Genomic DNA, 12,839 nt, shown 5'->3' on the forward strand with positions numbered 1-12,839 from the left:
TAGCAGAAACGCGTAGCCGACGCCAGCAGGGATAGATTTGTTTTGTTTTAAATAGGTAAGATCTGGCCTCTACTAATGAAGGCGCTCATCCATTATAACACACGGTTGAATATGAAGCATATCCCCGTGTCAGATACTTCCTGTCGGAGACCTGTACATTATCACCGCCATGTGTTCCTTTCTGCAGAGTATAACCAGATCATGTTAATAACCTTAACTCCAAATAGTTAGCACAGACTCTCCTGAACGAACAGAAAGATCTCGGCCGCTGGCAGCCTCCGATATAATTCCTTTCATCTGAATAAACTTGGTATAAAATCACCTTCGCCTTGACATCTGCAGGACATTGTCACCTTGACATGTGCAGGACATTGTCGCCCCTACCGTACATCACTCAGGGTTGGATTTGTAGGACTGTGTTGGATAGGAAGCACAGTTTTGCACAGCCTTTACCTGCAGCTATGTGGCACTGGAATGAGTTCTCCAGTCAAAAAGTCTAGTTCAGCATTATGAAGAGGTGGGGGGATGGAAAAAGGGTCTGGAAGTCATTATACAAACTGGGCAGGAGGTCTGCGGCTAATCTGTGGCGAGTGTACATGGAGTGAGCGGAGGGAGGGGGGCAGGTGTGTGCATCCTGAGGCGATGTTTTATATTACAAGGGAAAGAAAGGTCTCTCTGTGAAGGAATAGAGATATTATCCAAATATCAGTGGGGTGAGGGAGAGAAGCATGGGGCGACGCATGGATGTGATCGAGGAAAGAGGAGGAAAGTCAGACAGAGAAAGGATTAATGGATAGACAGTTGTTTTATATGACTATATAGACGACATGAGAAGACCAAGTGTGGTCCTATATATTAAGGGGCAGTAGGTCAATTCAACATGTTACCCCTGGTGGTAGCTGCCATCACCTTATGTAACCTCTCTAGCCATTTCCAATGTTAATCACTACAGACTATGAAAGTTGGACCGGACCACAATCCAACTTTCTCCATTGGGTTACCAATCCTTATGTTGGAGAAAACATGTATAGCAATTTTAGACTTTTCCATCATGCCTCAGCTCTAGAAACAGCATTTAGTGATATGCTTTACAGCAGCCTCCTGGCCCTGGGCAGCAATGGTCCAGAGCCGACTCAATGAAGTCTATGAAAAATTTTCTAGGCATGCTCTGCGCTGATATACGGTGTAGAGAAGCTATGACATTATCTTTTGTAAGTAGTGATGTAACAAGGAAGTTTTCTAAAGGAATGTTATCTTCCACAGTATGAAGATATGAACATATGAGTATGTCTTGCCCACTTTATAAAATAACCCAATACCAACACTCCTTTGACTCAGCCTCAACCTGTGTAAAAAAGCCAATTAATTCCAAAAATATGTGTGCGATCCCTTCAAACAAAAGCATATGCTGTGTATATGGGTCCATAGATTTTGTACCTAACCTGACGAGGGGAAAAAACAATGGACTGCATTCATCCACAAAGCCAATAAGGATCAGTTACGCTTTTGGCTTTGTGTTTGCGTGGAATATTTGTTAAAATTTCGGTGATCCAAAAACAGCTGAATTGTTCTGAATGTGGTCATTATGACTACAAGCACATCGGGGCTTATTAACTAAGGGTCCGTGGATCACACTTTAGTTGGATTTTCCGACGTTTTCAGGATTCGCGCCGCTGTGACAGGTATTTGGGCGGCACGGTGGCTGAGTGTGTAGCACTTCTGCCTTGCAGCACTGGAGTCCTGGGTTCAAATCCCACCCAGGTCAACATCTGCAAAGAGTTTGTATGTTCTCTCCGTGTTTGCGTGGGTTTCCTCCGGGTACTCCGGTTTCCTCCCACACTTCAAAACATACTGTTAGGTTGTTTAGATTGTGAGCCCCATGGGGACAGGGACCAATTTGATATGCTTGTGCAGCGCTGCGTAATCTGTGTGCGCTATATAAATAAAGAATTATTATTATTATTATTAACTGGGGATTGTGTCGCACCGAATCAGATTTTGGCGCAGCAGCGGAGGCTTCCATGCAACAGAAATCGGGGGGCGGGCCGTCAGACGATCCGACTGATTTGGACTGAGCGCAGGTTTTAACTTTCAAATTGTGTCGCAAGATCAAGCACTTACAAACACCAGGAAGAAGAAAGTGAACTCTGTCGGACCTGAGCGGGGAAGCGACACATCAACGTTATAGGGCGCACGATCTTAGTGAATCGCGGCACAGTGCATTCCGGTCGGACAATGCACTTTCGGGGAACGTGGCAGGATAGGTAAGTAAATGTGCCCCATTGATTTATTCAAGGTCATAAATCACATGCCAACCTTTGCTGCCTGAAATGTCCTCCCTATATTCCAGATTCCCTCATTGTAGTCACCTTTGATCCTAGTTCTCCATGCCGGCCCACTGTCCTGTACTATGAATAATTTTTTCAGTCGTCCTGCAGTAAAAAAATGAGGCTGACAACTTCGGAATAACTAATACAGATTTTGACCAACACACCCTTTATTTTTATATGAGATAAAATCCTCTGAATGTGACTATAACCTTATGGGTAAGTTGGACCATACAATTTCTCATTTGGTCAAGGTCTCTAGATTCCCGCATCATCCACCATTGGGATACAATAGGTGAAGATTTTGGTTTAAGGAAGAAAAAAAATCAACCGACCTATTAATTGATTCCTGAATCATTGATTCCTGATTGGGTTCATGGATTTGCAGGTAAAATATGGCTGAAGGTTACATGTAAGGAAATCCTAGAGAACGCTATTCACATGAGTGAGCACTGGGGACAGTACTGTAGCAGACGATACGGTGGGAGTGTGAGTGCACGATCCGGCACAGTGAAAGTGTAGTAGTGTATACACACAAGGCACAGAGTGCAGGACACAATACACAGGAGTGAGTGAGGAACACAATACGGAGGAGTGAAACCTCAGAAAGAAGTCTTTGTTTGGCTCTCAGACACCGGCCCCTGGATTCCTGCAGGAATTTGCTGCTGTGTAAATATTTTCACTCTGGACGCGTCTCTCTTCCAATCCCTTAAATCTGCGCCAACTTCTAGCCTCAAATTAAAAACCAGACTCTGCAGAAAAGCATGCTGGGATATTGTATCCCCGCACAAAGCTCTCTTATATCGTGCTATTAACTCTCTGCGGCCTGGGACGGTGCCAGAGGCTTGCGGTGCGCCTTTACTTAACCCTTTGTCCGCCAGAGACCTGTCGATTTATTAGGTCATTTACTTTCGCTCGAATACCGGAAAGTCAGTTTGATTTCGGCCAAAACTTACCGGGTTATTATCATTCTATGCCCCGGCTTTCCAAAGAAAATAAATAAATGTTTGGGCTTTTTTTAAAAAAAAAAGAAAAATTAATAATAATTTTGATACTTTACAAAGATGTAAAACTTTGGAGATTTGTGGGTCGTTTAGATTCTTGAACAGACACCAATGAAAATACATAGAGTTACGCTACCTGGTAAATTCAGGGTTAATTTTTTTTGTTTTACGGCTTTATGCCTAAAGTTCATTTATCGCTTTCATTAACCAGACCAACCTCAGCATCTGGGAGCCATTTCTGAGCTGACATTAAAATCTGCCAGAACTATGATTAGAGGGAGGGGGGGAGGGCGGCGGGTGAGGTAAGAAAACTTATTTCTGGTATAATTATGGGGTCAGCTAGGTCCCGGTGGGACGGAGATGGAGGGTGAGGTAAAGAAAAGAAAGGAAAGGAAAGGGGGGTAGAATTGTGCTGCCAGAGCTGGGCACTCACCACAAACTTCCCCTTTAATCACCACCCTGCCATCTATATACATATATTTAGACAAAATCCTGTCATGGCTGTAGAGGTGGCGGCGTCTGCCCCGGCTGGATTAGAAGTCAGGGTGCCTCAGGCCTGGCACTGACCTGTTTATTTTATGGTTGTTATAGAGATCGGCCGCAGGCTAAGCTCCTACTAAATAAACTCCTGGAGACCAGGGGAGGACGGGAGTGGAGGTACCGGGAGGAAAGCGGGGGCCGGGCCCAGATGAAAATCTATTCTATAAACAGACAAAATTAATTTTCAGCCCAGTGCGGGTGTATTATGGTGATTACCTCACACTCCAGGAGCCATAACACATGGCGATCCCGTCTTAAAGTAACACACACGGTGCATACGTATATACCAGTATAAGATACGTTACCTTGGATTAAAGGATATTTCCACATCTATCCCCTATAATACATGATAGTTGCCCCTAGTGCAGGGCCTGACCTCTGCTATTCAAACCAATTGAAGCAATTGTCATACGAAGAGGCAAAAACATATCCCTCAGCTACAGCTGCTATGTGTCTGCGACACACTCCGGTATCGCTCCCTGTCAAGACGTCAAGAATCTTTTGTTTCCTTGTTTGAAAGAAGTTTCTTCTTGCACGGAATTATTTTGCAGTTTTGAAGGTCAGGGTCAGATCTCCATACGTAGGTGCGCTTTATGTTTGTTAAGACAATGAATCTATGTGTCTTCAGCTTCAGCAGGACAGTGACAACCTAAATAACATGTTCTACACATGCCATTTTTGGTTAATGACTATTCTTCCCAATTCCCCCAAGCACACATGTAGCTTGACCAAGCATGCATGTGTTATCAAAAAGAGAAGGGAATAGCTGCAGTTGCCCAGCAGGTAAAAATGGGTATGATCTATACATAACTATAGAATTATTGATGTATTTGTCTCTGTTGGCCAGGACAGGGGGCAGAATTTGAGAAAAAAGGAGACTTGTCCTGAAAGTTTCCACCACTTTAGATGTTGGACAACAGGTCTACTCTATACTATAGTGTAAAGCTGAGCCACACAATGGGGCTCATTTACTAAGGGTCCGTCGGACGCATTTTCCCGACAATTTCCGTTTTGCAGCAAATTGCCCCGGGATTTTGGAGCATGCAATCGGATTTTGTCGCATTGGCGCCGGCTTGCATGCGACGAATTCGGACAAACCGCGGAATTTAAAAAAGGATTTGTGTCGCAAGATCAAGCACTCACATGCACCAGGAAGAAGCAGGTGAACTCTGGCGGACCTCAGCACGGAAGCGACGGATGCAGGAACACGGGCGCACAAGCTTAGTGAATCGCGGCAGACCCGAATCTTCGTCGGACATCGCACCGCGGGATCGCGACAGGACCGGGTAAGTAAATCTACCCCTATATATTGATTTATTTAGTCAGTACATTATATTATGTAAAACACAAATCTAATTTCTTCCAGAGAAAGACTCCCCGAGATGTTGCACAGACATACCACTCATCATATTCTTGCACAACGTGTGTCACATATTTCACATTTTTTCACTTCTCACACCAGACATGTGGGGGGTAAAAAATGAAAAATATTAACGTCAAATCTCCTCTAAACCTGGCTGTTGTAGCCAGTGGCAAAAACTACTTTTATGATTTTCAGTCATTTTTATACATTTTTCTAGTTATTGTTTGTCGCGAGCTGATCAGACCACAATTACCGGTTCTTAAAAGGACCTACAGCCAAAAGTAAAAATGGGAGCGTACTTAACTCCATATGGGTAGCAACTGCAGGGAGGTCCTCTACTGCTCTACAGGAGCCAACACTGTCAGCCATATTAGCTTTCTTTGCATTGCCTATTCTCTCATCAGGATTTTCTCAATCCATTCAACCTGATGCTGGATGGAACTTATTTTTTTTTAAGTTTTGCATTTTGGATACTTTTTTTGGCATTGAGCTGTGATATGTGACTACCACTAAGCTATAGTGTCTACAGGGAGTCTAGGACACGCCTCCTGTCTTATCATTGGTCTAGGCTGTTGCTCTGCTTCCTTTGATTGGCTGCGGCATACATACAGAAGTGTTTAATAAGCTCAACAGGAAACTTTCAGCTTGAATTTGGAAAACCCTCCAAATCAGGATGAGCATTTGTCATTTTGCACATCATGGGACTGGTAAGATCATCTGGGTTGGTTTAACTTAGAAGGAGACAACAGTAAAACTTGGAGATTGAATAATCAGGTAATAAGTTCTAGTGCCTTTATGGATGGTCTTGGGGGTGGTGACTGGTGCTCAAACTCCCCTTTTGTTGGAGCAGAATTTTTGGCCCGAGCTATGGAGGACACTTGAGGTGCAGTCTAGGACTCACTAAGATATGGTGATGAGACCTTACTTGAGCATAACCTTCATAGGACCTCATAACAGAGGGACCTCCCCGTGTCCTTCTCATGTCCATAGTTATCACTGTATTTTTAAGTCGCGAGTTACAAGTTGCATGTGGAGTTGGTTGTACAAGAAACAGTCTTAAATATTTGTATCAGGGAGTAAGAGGTCAGATTCGAGAAGCTTGTGCGTCTGAAGGGTCAACTTGAAGCACGCACTTTCAACCCCTCCATCATTCCGTCTCTTTTGAAGGAAGCCGGATTCTTGGATGAGAGCCTCTAATGAGGTTAACCATCATTTCAGGATGTTCTCATTCCTTCTAAATGAAATACACAACTACCATACAATAAAAAATGTTTTCTCTGGGTTTCTGATTGGAGGAGGCACACAACACCTCCCCCTCCCTATGCTTCCTTTGTTCCTTGTGCCATAGTAATGCAAGTAAAATGTTACCCTTGGCTGAGTGAGGGATATATCTTGCAAACTTTTACCTCCTCACTTCATCTTCACAGTGTCCATATTGTTTAAAGGGGTTTGCCAATGAAACAAGTTCTCACATCTGTATCCCCTAGTGATGTTTACACAATAAAGCTCATTTTAACCCCTTTACTTTACAATTTTACTCAGTTTTATTGCTGTTTTAGCTCCTATCACTCAGTGATGGTCAGTGTAAGATTCCAGAGGTTGAGCAGGGACTCTCTAAGCAGACACTTCATGATCCTTCTGTGCTATGAGATGCTGTGTCCTGACAATGTGCTTATATTATCAGGGTACAGGGTTTATATACACTTATTTAGCTTCTGAACATTCTACTAGCATCTGACACATAGAAAAAGAGATGAGACAGATCAGAGATGATAGATGATGAGATGGATGTAAAACACAATGACACACTTCAGCTGTGCCATACCTCGCAACCGTCCTGGATCCAATGGGACAGTCACAGATTTCTGGTTCTGTCCCGCCCGGAGGGAGGTATGGCCTGAGACATCAACTCTATCGGCATGCTCCGGTTGCCAATAGAGTTGGATGAATTTCTATGGGGATACAGAGAGCTTGGAGTATATGGTGGAGCAGAGAGAGCACAATAAGGAAGAGGAGCAAAAAAAGGGGGGCAATAAGATGGGGATCACAATAAGAAGAAAAGCAGAGAGGGGGGCACAATAAAAGGGGGATCAGAGAGGGGGCAAAGTAAAAGGGAGAGACAATAAGAGGGGGAGCAGATAATGGCATAATAGGGAAGGGGACCAATGAAAGGGGACGGGGAGCAGAGACTGGTTCATAATAAGACGGGGAGCAGAGAAAGAGACCATAATAAGAGAGGGGGAATGGGTCATTGTACAAGGTGAGAATATTTGGTGTAAAAGCCATTATTCTAAAAATTAAACTGTGGGGCGTGGTTTATTGTGGCGAAAAATTGGAAATGCACCACTATTTTTGTCCCTCTTTCTTCAACCCAAAGGTTGGGAGGTATGGTTCTGCTACATCTGAGCTATAACAAACACTGTCAGTTCTGCTACATCTTAGCCTCCTTCGCCTGGATAAAGACCTTATCTTATCCATAGTTTGTAGAGCAAGTCTCTGCACAATGCTGCTTGGTGGCAGAAATCTGTGTGTGAGCTCCTCCTGTAATGGAGGGGGTTAGGAGCTGGAGCCAGAGAGGAGAAGCTATTCATGAGAAGAATCTGCCCTGCCCGACCAGAATAACCAGAAGATTTACGGTCAGATCCCAGGGCAACCAAAATTGTAAACACCAGAACTGATAGTGACAGGTTGGAATTATACCTTTTAATGCTGTATTTTTGTTAAAACAATTATAACAGAATCAGAGAATGTGTTATTTTGTTATCCTGGATATATTTAAGAATCTTGTCCTCGTGGAATACCCATTTAAAGGTGATGATTGATAAACTTTTTTTACCAACCTCAAATAATTAACTTTTGTAAAGGGGTTGTCTGTGAATGAGGTTGAACTGCAATACTAGACATGGCCTGCAGTGCAAGAGGGGCACTATCCTGGTAGATAAAGAACAACTTACTTCTTAAAAACTCCAGAAGCGTAACATAAGGAAAAGGAAGAACTCCTAACACTAGGAGATTAGTATACATTCAGTGAATCCATAAAAGATAGAACAGGAAGACAGCGCCATTCTTATGTGGTGGACAGATAAGGTTACTGCAGATCAGCTACTTTTTATTTGAATGGACAATAAGCTGCAGTGACTCAGCTTAGCCACTACACAGAGAACAGCGCTGTCTGCTTCCTGTGGTATTCCCGGTGTATGAGCTCATTTCTGGAGGTGCTGGGTGTTGAACACCCACCAATCTGATACTGAGGACCTACTCTTTGGATAAGTTATCAATATTTTTAGCTGTGGCAACTTTCTCCTAGGGCCCTATAGCAGTCATATAGGTCTCTATGGTTTGTACACTATTCCAGAGACGTTTTTATTTATGCCCTTTGTTAATATATGCTCTAACTTGTGGCTCCAAGGTGAAGCTTCATTAGGAAAAACAAAGCTAATTGCTATGGAATCAACAACAATGAAGCCATTGTATTAACTATGTATAACCCATTTTCAGATAACAAGAAGGAACGTGCGTGTGTGTTTTCTTACCCTGAGGATGCATCCAGGGAGAAGGATGTTACTGGCCGACTGAAGTTACGAAGATCCCAAAGCAGCAGCTCTCGTTCCCTGACCTAATGTAATACATGTAAGAAGTAAACTGTATAGTGAGTGCAGCTCAGGAGAATAACTCAGGATCAGTACAGGATAAGTAATGTCATGTATGTACACAGTGACTGCACCACCAGCAGCAGAATAGTGAGTGCAGCTCTGGAGTATAATACAGGATGTAACTCAGGATCACTACAGGATAAGTAATGTCATGTATGTACACAGTGACTGCACCAGCAGCAGAATAGTGAGTGCAGTTCTGGGGTATAATACAGGATGTAACTCAGGATCAGTACAGGATAAGTAATGTCATGTATGTACACAGTGACTGCACCAGCAGCAGAATAGTGAGTGCAGCTCTGGGGTATAATACAGGATGTAACTCAGGATCAGTACAGGATAAGTAATGTCATGTATGTACACAGTGACTGCAACACCAGCAGCAGAATAATGAGTGCAGCTCTGGAGTATAATACAGGATGTAACTCAGGATCAGTACAAGGTAAGTAATGTCATGTATGTACACAGTGACTGCACCAGCAGCAGAATAGTGAGTGCTTCTCTGGAGCATAATACAGGATGTAACTCAGGATCATTACATGATAAGGATATGCAAGGTGTGTATATTTTGTGTCCTATGTTCCCCTGACAGGTTTACTTAAATGTAATATTGTAAATATTATAATAAACCACAAAGTTTTAATTTTTTTGTAGTTTATATCCTTCATATAAAATGAAGCAAAGGTTTCCCTTTAATTTATGCGTTATTTTAGTTAATATAGACCAACAAGTGTCAAGTGCTATGCAGCAGAACTGGTATTCCCTGAACTACAATATAAGGTTTGTCCAGAGCAGGGCTGGCCAACTGGCCGACATCCAAGCCTTTTTGTGTCCCTCAATATCTACAACAACCCCCACAGACTCCATTGTACAACATACGGTAACTTTTTTTTCTAATAGTTATTGGCCCAAGATCTCAAAGTTGTAAGATATAAAAGCTAAATACTTGCAGAGTGCGGCTCCAGAGGAAGCTAAAAAATCAATGCCAAATTAGGAAGAAAGTTATGAGGTTACAGATTGGGCCCCAGAACCTGACTGGTCACAAGTCATGAAAAGTTATTATGCAAAAATCGAGGGATATGACCCACGACTTAATAAAGTTTTCTGGATACAAGAAGATTGCCTCAACCTAGGTTAAAGAGATAAGACAGTGGAGAGTGTGGATTTGTGGTTCCTCAGGGCGTACGCTACCTGGTTGAATCCTGATGTAAGGAGGTGGTTATTGGAATTGGTCCAGACCACACGCGAATCTTTATTGTTGTCGTGGCCTTGGGCGTCCTAAAAAATAAAAAGATGTTTGTTATAGAATCAGTTTTATTTAGGTCACTTCATATGTAGGATAGTGTATGTTATCAGAGAAATTGATCTATCCAATTACTTTACATTCGGTCTGATACAATGACACATGAATCCGCAGGGGAGCTGCATACACAAAACACTTGCCCTCTAGTTCTAGTGAACTTAACACAGATAGACTAAAGGGATTATGACTGAAGGAACCTGGTTTATGAATAAAATACGATATAGTTTGGTGTCCCTTTAAGGCCCCATACAGTGACCTGCTGCCAGCTGTTGGCGTGAGCCGTGCCAGCACAGGACCTGTCAAGTATGCCTCAGGCGACAACAAATCGTTCCGTCACTCAATGTGACCCCACACTGAGCCAGCTGTAGCGCTGCCACTTCTGTAACACGATCTTCAGACCCATCTAGTTCAGACGATGTCGCTCCGGCTGTGACTGAAACGCATTAGCCTTGCAGTGTGCCTGCAGTCGCCAGCGTTATGCGTGGCATTGGGCACCGCTGGCATCACTACAACCTGGTAGTGAGAAGGCACATCTGTCGGCTCTGTCAAAATGTCTGCATTCAGGCTTAGCTGAACTAGCGGATCAGTGATCTGCTATATAAACCTGTGTATATACAACGTACAGGCTGCGAAATGCGTGAAGGCCCCAAGTAAATATTTATACCTGATGTGTGAGCAGCATGTGTCCTTAGTGAAAGAGATACGACATTTGTAGCGGTTCCCACACATCTGCTAAAGGATCTGGATTTTACTAATCCCTATTTTTACATAATAGGTCAAGTTTAGGGCAACACTCATGAGCCATAACATTAAAACCACTGTTTACCACCCCAGCGACATGGCAGGCTCAAATATCTAGTGTGACAATTTTCTATAAAATTCTAATTTCTTTTAACACACTTTAGCCGAATACTTCTATGAGAACATACTTGCTTCATAATCATTACACACTAGGAAAAAACAAAACAATTAGATCCGCAATTTTGGAGATGCGCTGACCCACAATTTAGGGTCTTGATGAAGTTGGTAAGGACCAAAATTTGTTAATTTTTCTTCTTTGAAAAATTTTACTTTAAAGGAGGTTTTCAGACATGAAAATATTGTATAAAAATGTACATAAAACCCAGTGGGCAGATTTATCAAGCTGTCTAGAAGTAAGAAGGTTCTTGTCCATGGCAACCAATTACAGCTCAGCTTTCAGTGCTTATGAATATTTTAAAGGGGAGTTGTAATTGGTTGACTTGGGTAACTATGTACATTTCTACTTTTAGACAGGTTAATAAATCTGCCCCGGTGTCTTTAATTTGGGCCCACCATATAACATTATTCTGGGGACTATACTCTCCATTAACCCTTTTGAAATTCACCCTAGTAGCTTCCAGATTGGGTTCTCTTCTGGTCCTCTGGAGTCAAGTACTCATTCCCAAGTTGCCCCATCTGACACTGGATACCCAGCTATCCCCATATTTCCAGCTGTCAGATCCTCATGTGACTTTGGAGTAGAAGTGATGACATCATGAACAGCAGCACAGTCATCACATGCGCAATGTACGTGATATCATCACTTCTGGGCCACCATTTCTAAATGTTGAAAAACCATTTCAACTACAAATTCCTTACTAGGGCTGAGGTATACACCTTTTTTCCTCTCAGAAAAGTTTTTAAAGTTTCCATCATCATGGGAATAGGCAACTATGAGACATTTTTGGTACACTTTTACTCAAAAATAAGAAGATGAAACTGCAAAGCCATCTGAAGTAAAAGAAAAAAAAAGTCTGTCAGGTTTCTGGATATTAGATTTAAGGTCAGTTTTTCCCCAAACTGTTGGAATCATTATTGGCTATTGCAGCTATGACATGCACCCTGGCGGAGGTATTTCAGAGTCCGCACTCAAGTGTACATTAAATAAATACCAGGCCTTGCTAATCTGTCTACCATACTAGTATAAGCATACAGCGACATATAGCGAGACCCTTGTGTATAAGTGGTTAAGATCGCAATAAGATGTCACAGTTACTATTTATAGCCATCACCTCGGCTTGGTCCTAACTTCCCACGGCCCCGAATCCTCTAATCCCACACACTTCCTGCAGGCAGAGGAGGGGATACATGAGATACACTTACTACCAGAGATGCACTTACACACAGTTATTAAGGAAACGCTGCCAGATTCTCATTGTCACAATGAAAAGTCCCAGCGAACACAATGTGGGACAATGTGTGGTATATGCAGATTCATATAGGGGATATCTATGTGTAACATCTGGCCTCTATGTATAAGCTCAGCTCCAAGGAACCCCCCAAAAAAAATCCTATAATACGTAGAGAGTAATTAGGTGACTATTTGATGAGTCCATGCTCAGTACATACACCCGTTACCATTACTCAAACATTCTCCTCAGGCGGACATGTTGTCATGACAGCATAGAACTAACATGGCTGACTCCCCATGGAGACAAGGCCAGGCAAACATCCAACTCTTGGGAATAGCTAACTGGGGGCACAGCTGTGACTGTCACAGAGACCCCCAACAACAAATACCTTCCCCAATACCACTAATTATTGTGGGTCCGGCTTTACTTCAGATGTATAGGAAGTGATGATACACATATACGTGTTTTTCTCCTATATGACAGGAAATTCAAATTG

General features: G+C 42.7%; 1 protein-coding gene across 2 annotated transcripts in view; it reads right to left on the minus strand.

Annotated features, from left to right (window-relative positions):
- The window catches only part of LOC140074888 (mitochondrial import inner membrane translocase subunit tim16-B-like), a 98,049-nt gene that overhangs the window by 56,647 nt on the left and 28,563 nt on the right, over positions 1–12,839 (minus strand). For both annotated transcript variants that reach the window (XM_072120177.1, XM_072120174.1), the window contains exons 8-9: positions 10,079–10,165; positions 8,768–8,850 (exon numbers count right to left, since the gene is read on the minus strand). In XM_072120177.1, coding sequence (XP_071976278.1) covers positions 8,768–8,850; positions 10,079–10,165 — 170 coding nt within the window. The remainder of the gene's footprint in view (positions 1–8,767; positions 8,851–10,078; positions 10,166–12,839) is intronic.

Source organism: Engystomops pustulosus, chromosome 8, assembly GCF_040894005.1.
Source record: "Engystomops pustulosus chromosome 8, aEngPut4.maternal, whole genome shotgun sequence".
NCBI lineage: Eukaryota > Metazoa > Chordata > Amphibia > Anura > Leptodactylidae > Engystomops > Engystomops pustulosus.